Source organism: Uloborus diversus, chromosome 1, assembly GCF_026930045.1.
Source record: "Uloborus diversus isolate 005 chromosome 1, Udiv.v.3.1, whole genome shotgun sequence".
Taxonomy (NCBI): Eukaryota; Metazoa; Arthropoda; class Arachnida; order Araneae; family Uloboridae; genus Uloborus; species Uloborus diversus.
The window spans coordinates 28,343,326-28,369,587 of record NC_072731.1 but is presented as its reverse complement, the minus strand read 5'-3'; the positions used below and the strand labels follow the sequence as shown (position 1 = coordinate 28,369,587).

Below are 26,262 nucleotides of genomic sequence, written 5' to 3'. Positions count from 1 at the left end.
TTCAAGGTGGACCGGGCAATGCAGCTAGTTGATTAATATATGAAGAAAAGCAAATGAGTGAGTAAAAGAGTGAATGAATAAGCGAGAGGATGAATAAATAAGTGAATTACTAAATCAAGGAATGTAAAAAAATAATTAATAAAAGAATACGTAAGTGTTTTAGTGAGTAAACGAAATAAGCTATTTCCCTTTGCTCCATCCACTTTGCCTCGCATGTACTCGACTACTGGAGCAAAATATTTAAAATACAAATAAGCTTAGTATCAACTAAATAAACATTGCATCATATATTGGAAGGTCTCAATTCATATTTAAGATGTTAATAACAAGAACTTTATTATTTTATATTATCAAAAATAATTTTTGTCTTACAACAAATATTACAATAAGAGAAGCAATTTTTGAAAACTGTCTGTATTATTGTAAGCTTTAATCTTCGACGGTATTTTTTTTTCTGACTCGAATAGACTACATGTGCAACTGCATTGTTAAAATGTTATCAGATAGGTGGCGCTAAACGCAGAGTAAATATTGCAGCATTTCACTTTACCCCGTTATTTCACTTTGCGCCGCATTCCCCTACTTTGTAAAGGGATGGGCCACATAATTATCAGGAGTAAAACCCTATGTGGATTAAACCCCACCACAACAACGGAAGGGACAAACCTAAAATTTTGAAAAATAAACTTATTGAAAATTTTAAATCTAAATTAAATGATATATCTTACCACAAATCTCACACAAAGTATTCGTGCGTTATTAACGATACAAGCAATAGTGACACAATAATCAAAGTTTCTTACTTTAGAAGAAAAACTTTCGAACTATAAGAATATACTATTAAACTAAAAATCAACCGCAAATAAAACATAATAAATGTTTTGCGTGTGTGTAGTGTTTGAGAATAAATCAGTCAAAATTGCCACTACGTAAAAACATGATTTTCTCCAAAGTATTTTTTGAGTTACGCCACTTCTGTTGCCAGAATGCAATGTGTAGACAATTCGTTTGTCGAACATAGTCATACAATTTAATCGCTGCTTATTCGAGATCAAAGGTATCACTCTATTTGGCAGTGAATCTTTGTACTCCGCGTGGATTCATCAAAACATTCATCAGGAGCTTTCAGCTTGCAACAACTTCAGATGAGGCACATGTTTTCGTCTTCGAAGAGGTTGAAAACATTTACCAGTAAGAACATTAGAAGAGCCCCGGCTGCAGCACCAGCTTGCGTGACAGCGCCACACCAAAAGAGTGCTCTGTGGCCCCAGAACTCTTCAAGTAAGATGGTTACCATTGTCTTGATGTAAGAAAAAGTAAACATGAAAGTAACCCAACACACCACCTATTAAAGAAGAAATTACTAGTTATGCAGTACTCGTATCATGAATGATGAAGTAAAATGCAAGACTAAATTTAAAATACAAGAGTTATTTCTTTTTTTAAATTTTGATAGATAGTAATTGATAGCTTATTTGTGTCAGACCTTTGTCTGCGTTTGTAATTTACAGAAATCCAGTTTACATCAGATTTTTACCAAATATTTTACAGAAGTCTTCTGATGGTCAGAAATAAACATAGGGGATTTTCGACCCTCTATGGAAGTCTTTGCTCGCCATAGGGGGTTTTCCTTCCTTATACAAAGCCTCATCTTATATCGGATCTTTGCCAAATTTCGCATCTAGAGGTTCTTCGATGCTTAGGAATTTATAGGGAGTTTTTTGTCTCTTTTTAGAAGGACACCCCCCCCCCCTCTATTGCGAATTTACTTAAACAAATCAATGGTTTACGTGAGACATCTGCCAAATTTGTCACAGAGGACCTTTGATCTTCAGAAATTCACATAGGGTTTTTTTACACCCCCTATGGACGGGAAACGCCGGCAAAACAGTAAAACGGAATGTTTACGCCTTTTAACAACAATAACTAAATTTTCCGAATTAATAAAAAAATCCAAAGAGGTCTAAATTTTAGTCACAAAATTGCTTTTATCAATATTTTACACTACATTTTTTCTTTTATTTAAGCCTGATTCTTGAACATGCGTCACATGGTCCAGTATTCTAGGCGCCACAAGGAAACAACTAAATAATCTTTAAATTATGCTCTAAATTCATATCAAAAGATCCCTTTTAAACCCTATGCACTGAACACTAATGCACTATCATTGAATATGAACAAACACTTATGATTGTATATGTTCCATTTTAAACTTTTCCTCAGGACTTAGTTGCTTCATTTTGACATTCTTGAAGGGCTTGAAACTCACTCCATTTTCGGTTGTAACTTTCCAAAGTGAAGATTTATAACAATCTATTCCAGATAATAGTACCGTCGCAACTCTCTTCATTGTTTCTTTAGAAAATGGGTCTTTTTCACTTATTATTTTGCTGCATCTCATGGGCGTCTATATGCAAAATTCTAAGGGGGGGCTCAGATATTTTCCCCATGGTTTAGCAGGATATGAAAACAGATTTCTGTATAGATTAAAACTTTTAAAATTTCACATTTTTAATAACGTATTCATTAATAGCTGGAGAAGAAATGTTTTTACATTTTTGCAAAGAAAAAAAGTACTAAAAGCAAGGAAGTTCTCATTTCAAAGAGGGGGGGGGGGATAGAGTCGGATAGAGTGGGTAGCTTTTTGCTCTCGAAATTCCTGAGTTAAAAAGCTTCCCGCCAAACAGCATTTAAACAATTTAAAGGATATATCCTTACTGGTAAGCAGTGGCGGCTCGTGGGAGGGGCCGGAGAGGGCCCGAGTCCCCTCACTTTTTTCAGACAATAATTCATAACTTTTTATTTTCTTTCTTTTTTTTTTTTGGTGCGTGCGTGCGTGCTTGAAATTTAAAAAAAAAAATGGAATGTATGTGTGGGAGGGAAGGGGGGGGTGGTCCAGAAAATATATTTTTTTGATATTACTTTGTTGCATTTTCCCCCTGAAATGAAATGATTCCTCCTAATATTCTCAACTTTTCCTTTAAGAGGGAAATTAAAATTTGAATTTAAAATTTTCAATAGTTACAGCTAGTTGACGCCCCAACCCCTCCCCGCCCCGTATTATTTCTTTCTCTCATTTTTTAAGTTTGTTTGAAAATAAAAGTCTCTCCGAATCCCCCCACCCTTCCCGCTAAAAACATTACGAAACATCTCAACTTTTATTTCCAGATTTTCAATTTTGCAACATTTCCAGGGAAAGTCTCCGAATACCTTACAACATCTGTATTCGAAAATCGCTTAAAATTGAGTTTTTGGAGCTTCAGTTTCAAAAGATTGCTGTTCCTAACGTTACCAATTATGGTCCTACAATCGCGTTTTTAAGCCTTCATTTTCAAAAAAGATTCAGGAAAGGGTCCCCAAACCGTCTTCCTTTAATATCATCAAAACATATAGGTTTTTTAAACAGCGACTTACGAAAAATTTAAGTGGAATAAATCTCTCCTCCTCATATTACCATAGAATCCTGTGCTTAAGTTTTTAGGACTTCAATTTTGAAAAAAAATTCCAGGGGAGAGCGTCAGTATCCCTTTTCGTAAAAATCATGAAAGTTTGTCTACAATTGCGTTTTTGCAACTGCAATTTCGAAAAATTGGAGAGGAGAGGAGGAATTGACTTATATTTATTTAAAAAAAAAAAAATGAAAAAAAAAATATCGGGGAGAGTCCCGAAGTTCCATCGCTTAGCATAACGTCAATAAATATGGTCTAAAACCGCGTTTAAAGGATTCGATTTCTGCAAATTTCCGCGGAATCCCCCCCCCCCCCATCTGAATTGTTTTTTCCCCTTACATCACCAAAGACAGTCTGAAATTTCGTTTTAAAACTACTTAAAAGTTTCACCATTGAAAGATTTGATGAGCAAATCAAATCAATCAAATTGTTGAGATTTTTTCCTATTGTGCCCCTCCCCACCCTAAAAACTATTTTATAGTTGCGCCACTGCTGTGTGTTGTGTTGTATGTACATGTACATGAGTGCATATATTGTCAAAATATTATTTTTTTAATTCAAAAAATGTTTTCCCATTGTTACACAGAAATCATTACTTGTTTTAAGTTACTGCTCATGTAGTTTTAAAGAAAATGTGAGAAGTTATCAGTGATTTGAAGAAAATAAAGAGTTCGATAGTTTTTTTCTTTGTCTGCAGAAAAATTCTGTATCTGGCTCATGGAATAATATGCAGAAAGGTGCATTTGCATGAGAATCGCTCAGAATTTTTTTACTACTTAGTTTCTTAATTTGTTTATTTTTCCTTTTTTAAAAATTTAGTTTATCTATTTTTACCTTATTTATTTTAAAGCTAATACTGAGATGTATTTTTCATCTTTGTTAAAGGGTTTTAATTTATAATTGTTACATATTCCTCTGATAACAATATTTTCGCACTTTTGTAAATTGGTCTTGCTTAAAATAAAATTAATTTTACTCATTCAAAATTATTAGTTATTAAAAGATTAAACATAATATTATTATTAAAAATATTAAATTAATATTGCTTTTAAAAATTTATTTATTATGAAAAGCCTCCCTGCAGCCCTTTACCGGTCCTGCAGGGGGAGACGTACTGCCGCTCCGGAAAGCGTACTCGATATAAACTTGAGATTGATAATTTTCGTGATGTATTTTGTAGCTTTTCCCAATCTGATTTTTAAATTTTAATTTTGAAAGTCAGGGGAGTGAAAGTGCACCACCCTGGCAGCGATCATGGGCATAATCATGAGATTAATATATTTCATGATTTACTTGGTAGTTTAAGTATTTTGTAGCTTGTCCCCTGTTTAAAAGGATTTAACATTATTAATTTAAAACAAATTGAGAAAATTTAAATATTAAAGGAATATTTTTAAAAAAATTCTTTTTTGTTTTCTAAACGCGATAGGGGTGGGGGAGGGAGGGGGTGCGTGCACCCATGATCTGGCCCTCTCACTTTTTCAAGGCACGAGCCGCCACTGCTGGTAAGGAATTCGTGATGGAGGTAGGTTCTAGCGAAATAGTTTTGATGAAAGAGGAAAACAGGGAGGATGGTAGTTTGGCAAATGCTTGGCTGGAGAACTAGATATCATAACTTTTTAAGGAAGGCCTTCTTTTCTGTAGGGAAGAGTTAAAGGTTTTCTTGGCGGGGAAATTTTTACAACAGGATTGTTTTTGATGAGAGATCACATCTTTTTTCATGGATATTATTACTTTGTGTATGTTTTTAGAATTGAGAATTTTAAGTCATAAACTCTCAACGCCATACTTTCTGAACAGCCCTCGTATATGTAAAAACACTATTTACAATCACGCAATAAGATTACAGTCATTGAAATTTAGAAATTCCCTGTCGGTGAAAGTCTATTTATCAACTAGGAGTAAGAACTCAATTAGTACTATTTTAGCCAGTGGCGGAGTTACATGTTTGGGGGTTGCCTTAGAGATGAACAGATCTACATAAAGTATTTTTATGAGGTTTTTTAGATCCCCTTCGGGGAGCCCTATGGCTTGGCAAATTCACCTTTGCTTCTAGCTGGATGCATAAAAGTGCGTTTAGATCGGGTAGAATGAAACAGATTTTCAATGTTACAACTTTAGATTCTCTCCCCCCCCCCCCCACCTTTTTTTTTTTTTTTGATGAATAGGGAAATAAAATTTTGTGCCTTGCGTCCAAGACCATACTTTCTAAAAGTAACTGCATTAGAAAAATTTGTTTTTATGATTTGTTTGTTAGTGAATGTAATCATGTTTCCTTTTATTCCAGACTCTGAGAAGAATGAAAACGCCACATTACTATCTCCACGAGATTATTCTAGGTAGATAATCGCCCTATACATAATTACTGCAGAATAGCAAGAAGGCTTAAATCAATAACATTCAATTTGTGACAATTAGGTTGCATGCCACACTATGAATCCTCCAAATATAATCTAAAATCATTTAAGAAGAAAAATCAAACAAAAAATGAAGAAAAAAAAATTAAATTATATAATTTTTTTTTTTTTTTTAGGTTTTTTTTTTTTTTTTTGGTTTTTACGCAGTCAGTTTTTTTGTTTTTATTTATTAATTATTTTTTATTTTACACTTTTTATTTAATTTTCATTGACTTAGTTATTATGATTATAAGACGGTAAATTTCGCAAATCTTGTCATTTCATTCATAAGAGTTTATACTGTTAGGTTTAGTAACTTGCGGTGGTCTAAACTACTGATAATTAGTCCCTCTAGGGACCTAATTAGGCTTAAAGCTTAATGTGCTTAACCTTTAGCAAAAATGCGCGAACTTAAGTCAACCACAGCCCAGCTATATAAACAGCCTGTATAACTCATGATGACGCGAGCTCGGAAACGTCGTCAGTTAAATCTTTCTCGCAAAACTAAAAAAGCCCGCCAAGTAAGTACGCAAAACTGAGTCCCCTGAATCACGAGAAAAACAAATGCAACATGTTAGAGATGAAAATCGAATTAGTAGACTTTCTTTCTTTTGGTACTTATCGCACAGGCTTTATTTTGATGAGAACTACAATCCGAGTGTCCTGCCTGCCTCCCTTACGCATGATATATTTTTATTGCAATACAGAATACATATAAACAACACATGAAAGAATTTTCATCAGAAAGAGGGGAAGGTACATCCGGAGCGAGGATGGGAGTCGAACCCCCCCGCCTCAATAGTGTGGAAACAATCGCTTAGACCACTCGGCCACTGAGGCCCCAATTAGTAGACTTAGTAACAAAAAAATTCAGCCAGCGAAAGCTACCTGCATTTGTCGCACGGGGGTAGCACGCGACACGATCCCAAACTGACAAAATGACGACTGGCTGTTGTTATGGTGAACTTTGATTACTGTCATGTGTTTAGTGACACTCCCAAGGTTAAGACAAATCGATTGAATCGATTGACGTACGTAAGAATCACCTAAAAGGGCCAAGGCGTTCAACCTCTTGAACGCCACATAGGAATAAACATACATACATAGACTTATAAACTTATTACATTACTTTGCTTCGCGCACGCGCAGTCGGGTAATTATGCTCTGAATAAATGTAAACTACCCACAAAAGTATAATTTACATCAAAATTTAATCTTCCGTAAAATAAAGAGGAAGAAAGAAAAAGTTGTTTCTATATATTCCAGAGTACAGCCTTTACGAAGAGCGGAAACATCTAAATTTTACTTCAAAAAAAACTGGGAAGATGAATTTCATCATAAACGCTTTTCATAACCTTCTACGTAACAAGTGAACTTAGTTGAAACCAGTTATTTCGCATTTGTAGACTTGCTGTAGAGGAAAATGTAAAGTAGCAAAACTTTTTAAAAAACAACCTTTTTCGCATGTATCATCTTCAAAGAATGATGACGCTTACACAATTACTTGGAATCACGCGCAAGACTGTACTAACTCAGATCTGTACTATCTATATGTTACCTAGCCTTCATTCACCAAAAGTTTAGTTTCAAAGTTTATCGCAAGCGTGGTATTGTCCGTTTTGCAAGAGAAGGCACTTCGCCCCGTCTTTTTGAACGCAGATTTCAATTTTACGCGGGAGTGATCGGTAAATATATCCCCATGCTTGTAAATAAGACAACCAGACAGCCTAATTTGGGCTTGCATTTTAATGTGCAAAAATGTGTTAGTGTCCTTTACATCACTTGCTTCACTTGTCTTTTGCTACTTCCGTTATTCTTACATTTTAAAACTGCTGCTTTTACGACAAAATGCTATGATCCGAATATGCCTTTTGCCGAAAACAGCGAAATGGAATCGTCGGATACCACGCGACGAAGGTGGAGTCAAGTGCTTTCTCGTGGAAAACGGACAAGACTAGAGTTTATTTCCATACATTACATACAATGAAATTTCATTGCAACGAACTTCAAGGGACCGCAAATTTTGTTCATTGTAACTGAAATTTCGTTGCAATGGAATTCAAGCAATGTGTTACAAATTAAACCGCGACTGAAAATGTATTTCGTTCAGAAGGATACTTCGGTGTATTGGTATTCGTTTTAACGGAATTTTATTGTATTTCCATTTACTCCAACAGACCCTACTTACGATGAGGATGGCGCCAGTTAAGGTGTGATGAAGAGGTGGATGAGGAGACAGAACAGCAGTCACCAGGGCGTACAGCGAGATGAGGGTCGCGGCGAGTGATGTCCACGAGATCCAAGACACTCTCCTCATCTCCACGAACATGGCGAAGAGACAAGCTGCTGGATAGGCAACCCCGCACAAGGTCACAGTCAGGTGGAAAGGTCCGTCGCCGTAGGGCAGACAGCTGTAAGACTAGAAAATGAGGGTTCTGTTCTTTCTGAGAATGTTTTGCCCTCCACTACATATAAAATATTACACTCGACCTCAAAAAATGAGCAACAAACTGAAAAATGGTGTGGTCTATATGCCGGAGAGCACATAACCCAACTTTGCCGCCTCGTACTGAGGTCCCTTTGGCGCAGCAGTAAAGTACTGGGTTACTATTTCAAAGGTCCGTGGATCAAACCCTGCCACGAAGGCATCGTTTACACTGCTCTCCACGTCACACAGTGGTGCCAGAGTGGAAAAAATTTGATTTTCGAAAGCGCTTATTTTGATTATCTGGTGTATGATTCTCACACTATATAAGATACAGGATATAGGAACGGCATGATTTTTTCCGCTGTATCGAGGGTATTCCCATTAATTTAGGCTCAAAGTCAGAATTATGTAATTTTGACCAAATTCCACCCTACTCAAGATGAGTGATAAAAAAGTGTAAAAGAGTTAGAAAAAAATAATCATTTTTTTCCCCTGTTCTACGATGGTCAATTAAACCTCTCATCAGTCAAACAGTGCAAAAAAATATTACAGCGCTTTACAACGTTATAAGTTAGGAATTTGAAATTGGCATTGAGAACAGCTAAGATAACAAAAAAAGCTCCGGCTTCCTCCACAATGGGGAAGGTTATTTATCAAACTAGGGGTGCTTAAGTAAACATTAGAACACAAATCACCTGCCTTTATCTGCCTATCCGATCATAACACAGAAAAGAAAGGAAAGGGTTAGAGTACGTATTTGTTTGTTGCACTATTTTGTTAATAGAGTTGGCTCAGACAAAACATTTCCCCACGTCAAAACCTTTTTTATTTGAGTTCAGTCTAGTTGCTAACGTTGTCTAGTCATGAGCTCTATCAAAATTAAATACCGTGATTTGTGTGAGTGCTTGTGAAGTGGTACAAATTTCGACGTATTCCTTCGACAAAATCACCCTGAATTTGATGAAGGAAACATTTCTTTAATGCTGACAGCTCTTAGCAAGAGTTTCTTGCCTCATTTTAATAAAAAAAAAGATAAAGTAAATCGAGACCGGGAGAGGTTCAAAAAATTGTTCAGCGAGTGGATGGAAAATGAATACGTTTTCAACATACCGGAGCAGGAATCTACAGGATGTGTTGGGAGACCAAGTTAAGACTTTGATGATTCTGGTGAACAAAGCAAAAATAATAAAATATGTAAACTTCAAGCATCATACCAACAAAGCTTGATTAACGCAGCTGTGACACATGAAAAGCACGATAAACCCAAAGCTTTGTCAGCCAATCAAGCATTAGCAATATTTCTCCAGGCCAATCTGACAAAATATCAGTAGGAGGTGATTCGACAAACACTAAAAGACCTTGGATGCCATGTTTTTCCAAGTTATAAAAAATTAATCATCTCAAAGAAGCAATGCTACCCTGATAATATGTTAATTAGCGAAACATCTGCAGTTGTTCCTTTGCAGAATTTGCTTGACCATACAGCTAAACAAATTCTAAAAACAAAACCCCAAGAAGAACTAGAAAAATTAAATGAACATGAATTAATATTGACAACGAAATGGGGATTCGACGGTGCCTCAGGTCAAAGTAAATTTGCTCAAAAATATTCGATCAGCAATAACGAAATAAGTGACTCGAATTTATTCATGACGTCCATAGTTCCTCTGAAGCTCACAATTCCAATTGATGTTGATCAAAATGGATCGATTTGGGAAAACGGCCGACCTTCTTCAACAAGTTATTGCAGGCTCTTGAGATACATCTTCCAGAAAGAGACACTTGATTTGGCACGAGTTGAAAAAAAAAGGTTGAAGAAGAAATAGAGAAGTTGGAAATTACCCAAGTTGTGATCGGCATTAATGTCATCCGTATTCGACACATGTTGGTGATGACAATGTTGGACGGCAAGGTAATTCAAGCCATCACAAATACAAAGTCTGCAAGTGCCTGCTACATATGCAATGCTTTACCTTCGGAAATGAACGACTTAGCAAAAATCCAACAGAAACCTCTTAATGTGAATGCTCTCGAATTTGGTATCTCTCCATTACATGCCAGAATCAAGTGTATGAAATACATCCTTCACATTGCATACAACAAAAAATTAGAAAAATGGAGGACTACAAAAGACAAAAGAGACATGCACGAAAACGAAAAGAAACGTATTCAACAAGAGTTTCTTGAGAAAGTCGGCATCAAAGTGGACTTTGTTAAGCAGGGTTGCGGATCTTCAAATAATGGCAACACAGCCAGACGTTTTTTCAATGATTGCAAGGTCACAAGTGCAATAACGGGAGTCGACGAAATTCTAATCCACCGGATCGCTACCATTCTGGAAGTCATAAACAGCAATGCAATGATTGACCCAGAGAAATTCCGACTATTCTCAAAAGAAACAGCAGAGCTGGCCATTGAGAAGTATTCATGGTACTACATGCTATCCACAGTACATAAGATTTTGTTACACGGTGCTGAAATAGTGCAGAAGTCAATTCTCCCAGTTGGAATATTGTCAGAAGAGGCACAAGAAAGTAGGAATAAAGATTACAAAGCATTCAGGATCACCAACTCGCGGAAAATGTCTCGTATATCCACCAACGAAGACGTGTTCCACAAGCTACTGGAGACTTCGGATCCTTTTATTACGAACATGAGACCCGAACCAAAGAAAAAGCATCTGGAAATCAGTGAAGCAGCTAAGGATCTGTTAATCTAATTTCCTTGAATTTGAATCGGTATGTATTCTTTCAATTTAAACAACTATTGACTAAGAATCTCAAACTTTATTATTTTTTAAACTCTCCGGGTCTTTAAGCTTCCTTGAAGGAATCATTTTAAGCAATATTTAATTTAAATATATGCTCAAAATACTTGTTGCAACTTGTTTTTATAAGTACAACCTGTTTCGGAAATTTAAAAAAAAAATTATATTTCCAATAGTCTTTCATTTCCTAATTAGATATTTAATTAACTTCAAAATGTCAATAAAAACAGTTGAACTTTATGTATTTTTTTGTTCTTTTTTGAATGAGACCGGCCCCAGCATTCTATGTTAACCCGTTCTTGAGATATTGAATTTTTTCCACTTTTTGGCCATTCGGCCCCACTGTGCGTCATGCACCACAAAATAAAGACTCGGATACACAATAGATGGCGCCATGTAACGCAACAACCGGAGGAGTAACAACCATACGTCAAAAAATTTTTATTCCTCACTTAAATGTCCTCTGTATGCGGATGCTAACTTTGCACGCTACTCGCTCTGCAGCAGCAACAGGCTCAGCTACAGCCAGAAAGCCGACTTCGGCGCCCCAACTCTTAGTTATGTCGCTCTCGCCCTCTCTCTCGCTTCGCTCCATCACTTGGGGGAGGGGGGAGTAATGTAGTGTATGACGAAGAGCACATAACCCAACTTTGTCCCCGAGCCTTGTGGTAGTTTTGGCTCAGTGGTATTGTTTTACAATCTCAAAGGTCCGTATAGATCAAATCCTGTCACGGACATATTACTCACTCTGCTTTCCACATCATACGCCACAATGGTAGTAAATTCAGAACAATTAACAGAAATGTGATAAAAGTTTTACATGTTGAATAACAGAAAACAGAAAATTACCCCTAAAAAAAGAAAAAAAAATGCAGGTTCGTGGCTCGGCAGCGACGGCTCATAATTGCAAGATTTACAATGTTCATTGTCTTTTGCTAGATCAGTGCTCAGTCTCCAAAGAAGCCATGTAATCAAGACGTTAAGAATCAGGGAAAGGACTGCACTAAATAATAATATGTCTCCCAAGCATGCCCCCAAATGTGCTCTATAGGGATCAAGACAGGCGAACGCACGTGCTATTTCATTTCAAAGCAGTGTATACGCAAGTTTTGTCTCGGTAACTTGATTTCTCAACGAATTATACTCAGTTTACTATTTGTAGCTCATTTGTTTGAGATAGAGTGTAGCAATTCTTTTCCATCTCAAAAACCCTGTCCTAATCTTCGTCAGAGAAAAAAAAAGTTTTTGCTTTATTTTAATGGAAAATGTGGCAAAGTACATATTCCTTGAAACAATTCCCTCAAAAATGTAGCCATCCCATGGGGCCTAATAGGTCATATTAAGGCGTGAGATGCATGTCATATAGACCCCAAATATGTGCTACTAGTCATACGAGAAGGGATGAAAAATTAATTTGTCTTATATTACAGAAACTTCATTAATGAACTGCTTCATCAATAATGCTCTTAGACCATTTCAGTGTTTTGTCCGAATGTATAGTCCTCAACATGACACTTTTTTTGCCATAACTATTTAATTTACTGTTTGATTAGCACATTGTTTTATTTTGTGTTTATATGTTGGTAGGATTAACTCAGAATAAAATTTTGTGCTAATCAAACAGCAAATTAAATATTTATGGCAAAAAAAGTGTCACGTTGCGGACTCTACATTTGGACAAAATACTGTGAAATAGCCATGTTACAAGCGGAAACTGTTCAAGATCTTTGATCAATGAACTGGCATTCATTTGCACCATCGTTGAATCAAAGTTTAAAAACCATTTTGTTTAAGTTCAAGATTTCGGTTGCTGGGCCACGGTTTTAAAGCTCTTACACCGTCATTCTTGAGCACAAACTTACATCACATGGCATGGATTTTGTGGTGTCCCAAATGAGCAGTTATTCCTCAAGCAAAGCCCCAAGACACGTTCAATGCATCTGTAACATTCTGAACTGAAACGCGTCCGTCACTTCGAATCATTTCATCAGCACATTCTCGGTATCTGTGACTGATATTGTTGAAGGTTACCTCCATTATATCATGCTTTGATAATCAAATATTATATGTAAAAAGAAACAAATTTAGAGCGATTTAAGCATTACCTTTCGATCCTTCCTCGTTAAATACTCATTGACAGCGTCCGACAAATCTTGGGGGCCAAGTTGAACGGACAATCAAAAAAAAAAAAAAAAGGTCTTTTAAACGAGGGAAAAGGTACATTTCGAATAAAATTTTTAACACATTTAACTTATTTTCACTTTTTGCTTTGTCTTCAAAGTTTGAAATAAAGTGTTTTATGAGTAAAATAATATTTACACTTGTAAAAATTTAAAATTTTCAATCAATGCAGTTTCTGATTTTCAGAACATATTATTAACCTCCTACGTGTGTGTAAACTTACACAAAAAAAATAGTAATTAAATAAAAACAAAAACTCGACTGCGTAAAAATAAAAAAAAAACTAAAAAGAAAAAAATATAAGCCCAGTAGTTTAGAATTTTATTAAGTATTACTGAATAAATACTCCATTAGAAATAGTTTTATAGTCGATACGTCGATACACACATAAGACAAATCATAAATTCAAAAGCAGAATAGAAGGATCAACAGTCGGAGCCCATTCCTTTTTGACCCAGTCGTAAAATTTGAATGGGCTCCGACTGCTGATCCTTCTATTCTGCATTTAAATTTAGAGTTTGTCTTATGTGTGTATCGATTCTAAAACTATTTCAATGGAGTAGTCATTCAGTAATACTTAATAAAATTCTAAACTACCTGGCTTATACTTTTTCCTTTTCAGATTTTTTTTTTTTTTTTTTTTTTTACGCAGTCGGGGTTTTATTTAATAATTATTTTTTATTTTACCCTTCTTAGTTAATTTTCATTGACTTAGTTATTATGATCATAAGACGAAACATTTCGCAATCTTGTCATTTTATTGAGAAAGTTTATGCCGTGAGGATTATTAAGTAGCTTACAGTGGTCTAAACTTGTTAGTCCCTCTAGGGACCTTACTCGGCGTAAAGCTACATTTGCTTGACCTTTAGCAAAAATGCGCGAACTTTAATCAACTACAGCTATATTAACAATGCGGAAAAGTCGTCAGTCAAATCTTTCTCCAAAACTAAATAACTGAATTTTTTTAAAGTACTAAGCACTTTTCATAATGCATTCAAAAGGACAAAATAACTTTTCTAGGTCAGAAAGGACAATTTAAGAATTCCTGTAGTTTTCGAAAATTCCAAGAAAATGACACCACAAACGAAGAAAAGTGCGGCTCAAGTCATGTAGAGTATTTCTTATCATTAACTAGTTTTCAATCATAACTTTGAGTGTTGAAACATGCATATTTTTTTCTTATAGGGAAAGTGATTTGAAATAACTATAGAACCGCACTTTTCTTCGTTTGTGGTGTCATTTTCTTGGAATTTTCGAAAACTACAGGAATTCTTAAGTTGTCCTTTCTGACCTAGAAAAGTTATTTTGTCCTTTTGAGTGCATTATGAAAAGTGCTTAGTATTTTTTTAAAAAATCAGTTATTTTATTCTTTTTAGTGTAAACGTATTTCAGAAACAATAATTTTACCATCACGAAACTTCACCTTATTTTTTCATATAAATGCTCGGTACTAAAAGTGAAAAAAACCTATATACGTGTCTGAAACTTTAAGCAGTTGGCACTAAAAATTAATCTTCGTTCCTCTCTAGGATTTATGCTTGCTAATTTCATGCTTGCTTCAGAGAAGCCTTGGTTCAAAATTTTCATTATGATTGCTTTTAATATTACTGTTACAAGGCAACAAAACATGTAATAATTTGTTTTATATTTAAACATTTAAAACGGAAATTACATAAAACTTTCTGTTTTCCATCCTAACTGAAATAATAATTTTATTTTAGAACTTTAATTGTTCAGCGTTAAGTTATCACTTAAGACTAAGCAAATCATTTAGTGAAATCCCGGAGTCTCTAATTGGTCTAGTCGCTGAGATATAAGCAAAAGCAGGCCTCAGATTCCTCCTTGACAAACAGGCCAAGTATAATAAAAGGCTTAAAAAGTCCGTCAAGAGAGCACACGTCGCGAAACTCAGTCCCCTGAATCACGACAAAAACAAATGCAACATGTTAGAGATGAAAATCGAATTAGTAGACTTAGTAAACAAAACATTCAGGCAGTGAAAACGCTACCTGCATTTGTCGCACCACGCAGGTAGCGTGCGACACGATCCCGAACTGACAATATGGCGGCTGGTTGCTGATATGGGGAATTTTGATTACTGTCATGTGCTTAGTGACACTCCCAATAAGACAAACCGATTGAAGTAAGATTTATCAAAATCGGCCAAGAGGTTTAGCCTGTACAACGCCACATAGGAACAAACATACATACATAGACTCTTAAACACATTACTCTCCTTTGCGTCGCGCACGCGCAGTCGGGTAAAAATTAAATAAGTCAGTATTATGAAATTGAATTTGGAGTTAAAGAATTTAGCCATTGGGTCGTTAATTAAGTTCAGAAAGTTGTTGATTTACAAGAAAAGAAAATGGTTCCTATCTTTAAATAGCTGTGGTGCATCGATATGATTTAAAATTAAGCTGAACAGGGCGGCTGGTTGATGCCTATCGCAAAATGATGTGTAGGCAAGCCATGTCACCTCGAATTTCCCTCTGAAAGTGATAAACTAGAAAAATAATTTGTCATATGTATCTCCTAAAAATATTTCCTGTTTCTCACATTTTTTTTCAGTCACTACTCATGACCCCGATACTTATTAACGGGTCACCTTGCCACGTCATATTCGTACTTTGAACCCCCTTTCCTTTCTAAAAAGTTTAGAAAAGATAGAAAAATAGAGTTCAGATTTTACCAAACTTATTCATACTGGAAATTTCTCAGCCCGGTTCCCTTGCTATAGAACTCCTAGTGTCTCCTTCTCTCGCGGGAGCCAGGATATATTACAGTGTTGAATTCATAAACTAATTTCTAACATTTGAATAATAACTTTGGACTTTAGGGTTGGAAACCTGAGCTTTTTATTTTATGACCGTTTAGTCATTGAAATCTTACTTGTAAAGCTGGAAAAATTCCAAAGGTAGCTACTGAAGCCCAGCCTTGCAGAAATAGCAGATAATAATACAGAAGGTGAGAATGTGGTGCGTTTCGAATGATGACGTCACCGTTCTTAAAGGACACATCGTTCTTTTGCAGCTCATTCAGCGATTCCAACTCATGAGCCTGATCATGGGAATTATTCCCTTCAGTTGACGGAACCTTAAAAGAAGTAAAGCTTTTTAAACACAGAATAATAATACTTTTATCCTTCACAATGATAAGGATTTTTAAAGAAACAAATTTGAGGTTGTTAAACATTCTACGCATTCTGAGTAGGACTGTGCGATATCAAAATTTTAAATCCGTGATATATCGCTCTCCAGATATCGATATTTCCACGGAAGAGAACAAAATTTTCGAGGGAAGGGAGCAAAAGTTATGGTTTATTGAGTATTTTATTAAAAAACAACAAGAAATATTACCAAATATAATAAAAAACAATTGTTTCTCTAATTCAAGACTTTCCTAGAGGGGGGGAGGAGTGTGAAAACAGTATAGCTAAAGATTCTGTTCAACTTTTTGTTTAAATCTTTTAATTTGAGCAGTTTCAATAATTTGAGTATACTTAGAACTATATTTCGTATTGATGTCTTAGTTTAATTTTAATATTTTAATGCCTATTTTTAATAATTTAATAGCTCTTGCATTAAGATATTTTTTTCTTCCTCGTTGCATAACATTAAAGTAAAATATTAATAATAAATCTTTAACGAATGCAGCTATAAATTTTGGAAACAATCACACCATACACCTATTAAGCACACAGAACTATGAAATATACCTTTACTAATTTATATGTCACTAGCTGCATTATCCAGCGTTGCTCGGTCTAAGGCAAAAATAAAAGTTTCGTCTAGAAGAAGCATGTTTAACAATCAGGTTTTTAAAAAAAAGAAAAAAAAAGGTAGCATAAACACTTTCCGTCAATTGTGTAGAAAGAACAATTTTATGACTCAAAATTTAAATTTAAACATCATTGGATTTTTTCGTAATCTGATTCCGTTTCACGGATTTTCTGGTGAAACCCCCCTAGGTGGTCCATCACCACACACTCAATCGGGACGAAAAAAACTTATGTGAATTCCTGAGCATCAAAGGATCGATGTGCCATCGATACAGAAGTTATGGCACCGTCGACAATAATGCACAGAACAAGATAGGGATTATGTATAAAAATAGAGAAACGGTTTTTTCTTCCCCACGATGTACATTTCAATGAGAATAGACAGTGCTGTATATTTGTGAAATTGATAGGAATCTTACTTTTGGATCAACCCTCGTACTTAAAGCTGTAGCTCCACAAATGATTCATAGAGATGCTCTGCAACGTACCAATAACACTAATCAACATTCGTACTCAAATACAGCTCAAATTCACAAATGTTTGTTGTTGTCCGCCTATAATAATGCTATTCGAAATAATCGATGCCAGCTCCTGGGGTTGTACTCAAGACCTGCAAATGGCAAGAAACCAATGCGCAGTCAAATTAAAAACCGGACAACTAACGCAAAACTTCAAAAGATTTTGAACGTAGACGAATTTTTACGACTTGAAAGGTGCTATATTCTGCTCATTAAGACGATGATGACTAGAATAGAAACTTTTACTAACCCTTTCTGCTTGGCACAGGGGCATTTTGTCCAAAGCGATGAAAGCAAGCCAACTCACAATCACCAGAGCCAAGAGGAAGCCAAAAAACCATTCTGGCGAAAATCTCGGCTCGTTGACATGAGGAATCATTTCGAAGAAGGTGACATTCTGCCCCGTCTCCGCAGAAAAAGTAATCCTAGTCTCATTCACGCAGGTGGGATCTTCAATACCTTGAGCCATTGCAACCAAACTTGGAAGCAAGCCACTCAGTCCTTCCCCAACTAAATAAGGCGTTAAATAGCAGGCCCTGTAAAATAAGGGTTATGTGAAAGATGGTTTCTGAATCAACAAAGAAGGTGCTTAAGATAGTTAAGGCTTCAGACCACACTAGTGCGAGTGGTACACACACAAACTTATTGACAATTTTATTGCAAAGTGTTAAAATTCTAAAATAGTTAATGACCACCAATATATGAAACGTGTGGCTGAAAAAAACTACGTATCCCCTAAAACATTTATTTAGGAAAACTTCATATATCTGTCGCTACAAAAAAATACGAGTTACGGTATTTTTTCCTTTTTTTTTTTAAACTGCTTAAGACCGCTACCAAAGGCAAGACTTCGAAAGTGCAATAATCTCCGCTCATAAATGTTTGAAATCTTTAATGTGCTCTTTAAGGTTTGAATTTAAATGGGATCACTTTTACACTCTGACTGTCTCAAGTTGCTGGTATACCTAAGTATTGAAATTTAAAAACTGAAAAAAGAAATGCATTGGCGAAAAAAAGTAGGAATTTGAGATATTTACTTTTCCAACTACATGCTTCAAATTTTTTTTCCAGTAACTCGGCTATGTCCAACATAGTTAGTCTCAGCTGAAACCACTTTTAAAGCGGTTACCACAATCACTTGGGTAGCCGGTAAGCTTTCCAAACAAGGTCCTTTGTCTTGTCCTTTGTCGATAGTTCCAGTCTTGACCATCGTAAATAGAAATAAATCCACCAAAGAGATATCAGAACAGTAGAGAGGTGGCGACATTTTTTTCCCGCTGGTGCTTACAGACTTTTAGAGATTAGCTACTGGGCGCATTTGCGTGATGTTGAGGCTGCGGAAATGGATGACATATTTTCGCCCATGGCTGACACTTTTTTTTTCTTGTTGTTAAATGCTGCAGTGGTGTGACATCGATAAAGATGTTTACAAAACATCGATCTTTTTACCAACGACGTACTGGGGGTGGGGGGGGGGGGGTCCGAACATTGATGTTTCGCTATTCAATGTTTTATAATTAAATCAAGAATTTTTTTTTAATCAAAATTATTAACAACATAAATTTTATTGTTAAGAAATATCAAAGCAGAAAAATGCAAATGTGATGATTATGTTCATGAAAATAAATTTATGCGAAATGCTACATTAATAGTCGGTTTTCTTTAGTTAGTTGTTTAAAGAAAAGATCTTTCATCAGAGAAAATAAATTAGCAATTCTTTATTCCAGCACATTGCTGACTAAAATATTGAGAGTTAGTATAGTTCCCCCTACTTACGGTTTTCCCCAACAAATCTTTGGTTTAAACACTTAAGTTATAAACTAACGTTTAAAATTTGCGACACTGTAAATATGTTTCAATTTGCTATCAAAATTTTATAATCTTTGTATGTATTTCATCTCGGAGACGTGCGGAGTAATGGACGTTCGGATTACGGAGGTTTGGATTAAAGAGGTTCTACTGTATTCAAAATTGTTTACCTAAAATTAGCCATGTACGGCAAAAACGTAACGGAGGAAGTGCAATCCACTAGAGACAGGCCAAAAGACAGTAAGAAGAATGCGAAGCTGATGCCACTTGCTGTCCAAGTCCACATGAAAATCACGAGCAATGTGGATAGAGCACCAATTGCCAATTGTAGATGATTGGCCGCTTCTTCAGTGACGTATTTCGGCCACCAATGATGGCAGAAACCGTAAGCTATGGGTCCGATGTTAGCTACCTGAATTTGAGGTAAAACAAAGACGTTAATGTAGGAACAAAAGAAAAAATTTAAAATAAGTCTATTCGGAAGAGCGTAGCTTTCCAGAAGGGGGAAATAAATAGCATAAAACCCCACTTTGGAGATTCACCCTGAGTGCCATACTGCCGTGGACAGGTAAACGGCAGTATCTGCAGAAATGAGTTTTCCAGATAGTTGAAGAAATGCGTGTTGGATTCAGCACTAACAGTAGGGAAATGTTGGAATTAGACTTTTTTACGCGCGTTGTTTTCAGCGGAAACCATATAAGCAAGCTTGTACAATAAAGCTAACGTACAACAGATGATAAAAATGCAAAAAAAGAATTTAAAAATTAAAAATTTTCAGTTTCTGCCCTTCACCTGCCCACGGCAGCATAGGTAGCTAAATGGCACTCTGAAGGGGGTGTCACTGGTGCCACATGCAACCTGCAGTTTTAATAGTAAACTGGTCGCAGCCAGAGGCAAGTCTAAGTTTATTATGAGAAGCAATAGCCTTAAAAAAGTACTAAAATCCAGCTTATAACAACACAAAGTCTTCATAAATAGTATGTACTTCGAAGGCTCTTCAAGATCAAAGGTCCAAGCTCGAAAGATTCAAACAATGATAAATACATAATCTTACTGTAGAATAGCACTCTAAAATTTTTAACGCAACTGATTTAATGTCCTTAAATGGCCCATTACTGGTGCATTAACCTCATTAGATTTTCACTGCATCAGTTTTGTTTTCTGCCTTCATCGCAACTAATATATCTTCATTTTTGAAAATGTGTAGAATCTTCAATCAAAGCTCAAGATATTTTTCTTTGAAACTCAAAAGAATTTTCTCTTGCATTACTTTAAAAATGCTAATTTTGTTGCCATGAAAAGGCAATAATGCCACTAAAAATGAGTTTTAATAGCGACTGTTCATCATACGAACGCATTTTAATTTTCAATAAATCACATAAATGTATGAATTTGTATAACATATATGTTATCCATAAAAAAAATAAACTTCAAAAGCAAGCGCACTTACAAAGCGAAAACAAAAAGTATTGATAAAAACAAACACTTAGAGAAAGTAGCATTTCACAATTTGAAAATTTTCAGTAACTAAAACTCAACTATTTTTTTTTTTTTTTTGTCTTTTTTTAAACATAAATTCCAACAGTCCTTTTAAGAATTATGGACATAAAAGCTAATGCATAGAAACAATTTTTTTTAAGGTCTTATTTGCAGATGAAACGTAAATTTTCTACAAAAATTTCTTGAATGAGCTCCTTTAGAAAAATAATTGGAAAACACTTTTCATTTCTTAATTTGATTTTTTTTCGAACGATAAAAGTTAAGATTTCTTTTTGGCTACACTTAACTACTTTCCACTTGCACTACAAATTTACATTTAAGCCATATACAAGTTGATGAAAAAAAGCACCCTGCTACAAAATTGTATCCGAAGTGCATGATTTCTGTTTGTTTTGCTGCACTGCGTATTTGCCCTTTTAAGTGGTTATTTATGATTAATAGATTTTTTTTTTCTTATTAGAAGTTTAATCGCTTCATTGCCTTCAATTACGCTATGATGAAAAAAATCGAACAGGATTATACGTAGTACAGTACTGTAAAAGCACTTATTTTCGCGAGCAGTAGTTTTTGCGAAAATGAAGGTATCCTTTCGTGAGCTGAAAATTTCGCATTTCATATGAACATTGTTGAGAAACAGCCACGAAACAATATTTCACGAGGCTTAAACTTTTGCGATTACGACGGGAAGCGAAATTAGCGAAAAAAAAGTGCTTTTACAGTACCCGATAATAAAAATCTTTGCTGTTTTAAAATGGCAAGATTTCTTTTCGAAGGGGAGATGGCGTTACATTAGTAGACTTAAATGCCAGCTCTGAGCCCTCTGAGCATTAGCTAGAGGTAGAGTACCTTTTCTCACGATGATTCACGTTGGATACTAACGCAGTGTGCAGTGGGTAGAAACTGCGTTTACTAAATATGTGTTTTGTTGTTCCATGCGTCACTGTAAAGAAAGAATTCTAGAACGTTCTCGGAAAACAATTGCCAGTTAGTGTGCCTAGTTTCTGCCAGTAATATATCTGACAAGAAACAGGAAAGTTTCCCTTTTCAAGTCAGTAAGTTTCCTAAAATTAACCTGGAATGTTTCTGAAGAATTTAAAAACCTTCGCAATAAAAGCCACTCATGCTTCTGGAAAAAATTAGGAAACTCCCAATAACAGTATTAGCTCATAGTATTAACTTGACACCTTCCTAATTTACCAGGAAAGCTCCTAAAGCGAATATAGCCGAAACTAAAACAGAACAGTAAGCAAACACAAAGCTGTTTTTTTGCCTGCAATTTTGCGAATCTACTACATCCAGAGACTGCATTTTGCCCTCGTTTGGGCATTTGGAAGGACTGACAGAGCTGAGGGAGAAGCACCTAATAAAGAAGCTATGTACATCTTTACACCGGTAGCTAAAAATATTTTCCACAGTGAGATGTCTGCTTTCATTTAACTTGTGGTAACTCCGGAAACTTTTCGCTAACATTCTTCTTTTTCATGGGAAATCCGTGAAAGCCCGGGACGTTCCCCCAAATAATCAGTGACAGTTCAGAATTTTCTTGCAGTGATGAAACAAAATAAAAATCTGTATTAATAACGGTTGAATCGTGCATTTGGTATACTTCTATAGAAATAAACATCTTAATGTGCTTTATTAATTGAAACTATAATACACGACAAGTTAACAATGTTGATAAAGCTTTATCTACCATGATGCTTCATTTAAAGTCAATGTCATTTCGTTTTAACTTATGCACAGACCAGTGAAAATGATAAGAAAAACATCGTATAGGGTAGTTGAGGGTAAAGCCTCGCAATTCTCAGTTTTTATACCACCATGGTCAATAAGGGGCATATTTTCCCATTTTTTCGAATTAGAGTCATTGCGTGGGTTGTTACCTATAATCCTTCCAAATTATAGCATCTGATTAGTAATAATTGAGAAAATTACAATTTAGTGAGAAAACAAAATTGCGAGGTTTTGCCCCACAAAATGGGGTAAAACCTCGTAATGCGGATTTTTACCCCACCAAGATGAATGTGATTAAAAAGGGTGACTGCTTAGTAAAAATACTTGAAAAACCTCCTTGAACCATATCGGTTTACTGTTATTCAGCAGTACCGAACTTAAATATCTCACACTTTAAAAGTTTAATCTTTTTTTTTTTCCTCTCTGTCACAAAAATAATATTTTCTTCTCCACAAAAGGAGGATTAATTACCCGGGAAAAATGACAGTCGCATTATAAAAATTAGTTTAATTGACTGAGACTATAATTTAATCGAATATGTAGTACCCAGTGCTTTAAGTAAACAGTACACTAAGTTGAGTTTTCTAAAAATGTTATGGATGGGACCGTGTCCTGCTGAGGTTACACAATTAATTAATAACGCCTTCATTTCCAATGACTCTTCCTGTGTCTCAGTACATTTGCAGGCATCTAGATGTTTTATGTAAAAAAAGCCCCTCTACATACCCTCCCCCTTCTTGTCATATTGAAATTATCTAGGCCACAATGTGCAGGGATAAGCTTCGAGTTATTCTCTACAGTTTCACTCGAAATTATAGGGAAATTTGTTTCTTCTTCGAACAAGCTTTTGTTTCATTTTTCAAAGATATCTTCAATCGATATTTTTGAACCTAACTTTAATGTCTACCATACAGAACGAAGAGATGCCTGCAATTAAGTTACGTGTTTCATTAAGCTCGACATTTATCATGGTTCTGAATTGTTTTTCTTCTGAAGGTACTAGAACAAAAAATGAAACGTACAAAAAAAAAAAAAAAAAAAAGAGAAAAAAATATTACACAATGAAAGCACATTTTAATTGAAATGAATGCAAGATTTTTCCTAACAAATCTTATCCAAATTAAAACTTCATGAGTAAATGTCCACCAACAATTAATTTTTTAAGTTGAATAAGTTGTACAAAACACATGCTAAACAAAAATATTTATAATATTTCAAAAAAGAGACAATTTTCAGCCGAGTGGAGAAAATCTTTGATCTTTTGGAGATGCGGGGTTTTACCCCAAAACAACTGCGGGTTTCCCCCATTTTGTCACTTTCTGAAAAACGCGCCATTATGCTTTTAATCAGCCATTAAAATAACTGTTTTCATGCGAAAGTGAAGCTTTAATGTACCAGTATTAACGTGTAATTCATTGATTTTTCTTTTCAAATTCTACATTTTACAATGTTCAAATAATGTACTAGAAAAGTTAGATCAAAGTAGTAAAAAACAGACTTATCCCCCTTTCTCGTCTCTGGAGTGCCTAGTCAGGACAAAAGGCGGGGCTTTACCCCCACCTACCCTAATTGCGCAAAACTGCAGATTAGTGCAAACACGTGTTTCGAGGTTACAAGGAACCCCTTTTTAAATGAGAAAGCGCTTACTCATTTTTTGCATTCCTATTGGTTCTTTATTGTTTATAATTTTCTCATTGTTTATTCGGTTAATACGCTATTTTTACGTTTTAAGCTACTTACTGATCTGCCTCTGCGTTTTTGCCGAATGTCTTTTCTTCCGTGGCTCGTTTATTTTGCATTGAAAAATGGGACCCGAAACACATGTTTCAGTATTGCGCAATTATACGTTGTTGTTTCTTTTTCTTTACAACGTAAATGATTCAGTAAGTTACCGCCCTATAGCCAGGGCTAAGGCAGAAATACGTGAAATACACCGCCAGCTCAGTCATTTCCAGCCGAGGACTGCAGTTTCGTGCTTATTAGCACTCATCAGCCCGGCATAGGAAAGTGTATTTCACGTATTTCTGCCTTAGCCCTGGCTATAGGGCGGTAACTTACTGAATATACCTGCCTTGCCTTCAAAATTCGAGTTGAACCGAACCATTGTTTCGGTCACTCGTCTGGTTTGCGCTAATTCTATATTAGCTACCAGTTTGTTTGGCACTCTTGGCTTCCTTAAGAGGTTTTCCATCTCCAGCTCAGTCACTTTCCTATGCCGGGCTGATGAGTGCTAATAAGCACGAAACTGCAGTCCTCGGCTGGAAATGACTGAGCTGGCGGTGTATTTAACGTAAATGATGTTTAACATACTTTTGTTTGAGAAGCTGCCATTTAAGGGAGGCTTTTCCCAACTCGAAACACGTGTGACATATCGACTTAAAATAAATATGAAGAGAAAAGAAAATTAGCATGTGGCAAATTAAAAGGGAACTAAAGCACGAATTTCTTAATCAATGCTGGTATGGGTATAGGATTTAACAACGAACTCTTTGTCAATGCATAAAAATGTGAATTTCTAAAAAAACGTAAGAAATTCAAGAATGTTTCTCCATACAGTATACAAGACATCTTGAGATTTTTGTCCTTTTCGTCCAACTCTTCCCAATTGAGACTCGCTTTTTTTTTCGTCAGAGAGATTATGTATACTCAAACAAATTTGCATATATTTTAGCAAAGGTGGTAGGGTTTTTCCCTGTTTTGACACTATGCTTGCAAAGAAACAACATGTACAGAATTCTTAAATTTTTATTAAGAATTATTATCAAGCAAGAATGTCGACGATAAAATAGGTCATAAAGTTGGCGAGTTGACTACATTTGTGGACCACATTTGCGGCAAAAAACCATAATTAATGGTTGAAGACAAGTAGAATTCTCTGGGGTTTTATTGGCTGGTAGTCGTTTGGATATAAAAGTAGAGATGAAGTTGCCTGCGTTTGATTGCGACGCTCTACCGCATACAGTTGAACTTGCTTAAGACGAACGCAAGGAGACCGCGATATTTTCTCGTTATAAGCGAGTGCTCGTAAAAAAAAAAAAAAAAACACGAGTTTTTGAAAATAGTCATAACAATCCATTATAGTTGCTTTTTTACTTCCTTTTACTAAAAAGGAAGTATAGCATTCGCAAAAAAATTTTCACTCAAAAATCGACCTTAATTTCCATTTTACTCACCCCCGAATGAATGATGAGGGTTTTTTTCGACTAGATCACACGTGGATAAGTGCATAAGAACGTATAGACACGCGAAATATCCATAATGACGATTCCCGAGTTAATTACAACGAATTTTCTCATGACGTCTGTATGTACGTATGTGCGTATGTGAGTATGTATGTCGCATAACTCAAGAACGGTAAGTCCTAGAAAGTTGAAATTTGGTACGTAGACTTCTAGTGGGGTCTAGTTGTGCACCTCCCCTTTTGGTTCCATTCGGGTGTTTCTAAAAGGGTCTTTTGCCCCTTTTTGGGGTGAAATCATTGATAATTTCAATGTAAACTCAAGTGGTGTTATAATTTGGCGGATACTTGGCGATATATCGCCAGTTTTTTGGTCCCTCAAGTTTTGTCGCCAACTTGGTGACAAATTTGGCATTTTTTTTTAAAAAATCTGTTTTAATTTGGCCATTGTTGATGATATTTAAAGAGTAAATTATTAAATCACATTAAAATTGCCAGTAATGGGGAAATGATAATAAATT

General features: G+C 35.5%; 1 protein-coding gene across 5 annotated transcripts in view; it reads right to left on the bottom strand.

Moving 5' to 3' along the window:
* Positions 1-469: 469 nt before the first annotated feature.
* The window catches only part of LOC129234509 (solute carrier family 52, riboflavin transporter, member 3-A-like), a 37,768-nt gene continuing 11,975 nt past the window's right edge, over positions 470-26,262 (bottom strand). For 4 of the 5 annotated variants that reach the window (XM_054868514.1, XM_054868511.1, XM_054868512.1 and 1 more), the window contains exons 3-7: positions 19,500-19,741; positions 17,771-18,056; positions 16,114-16,317; positions 8,034-8,264; positions 470-1,345 (exon numbers count right to left, since the gene is read on the bottom strand). In XM_054868514.1, the coding sequence (XP_054724489.1) occupies positions 1,142-1,345; positions 8,034-8,264; positions 16,114-16,317; positions 17,771-18,056; positions 19,500-19,741 (1,167 nt within the window). In that variant the 3' untranslated portion in view covers positions 470-1,141. The remainder of the gene's footprint in view (positions 1,346-8,033; positions 8,265-16,113; positions 16,318-17,770; positions 18,057-19,499; positions 19,742-26,262) is intronic. The other variant, XM_054868515.1, reaches the window with a different exon arrangement.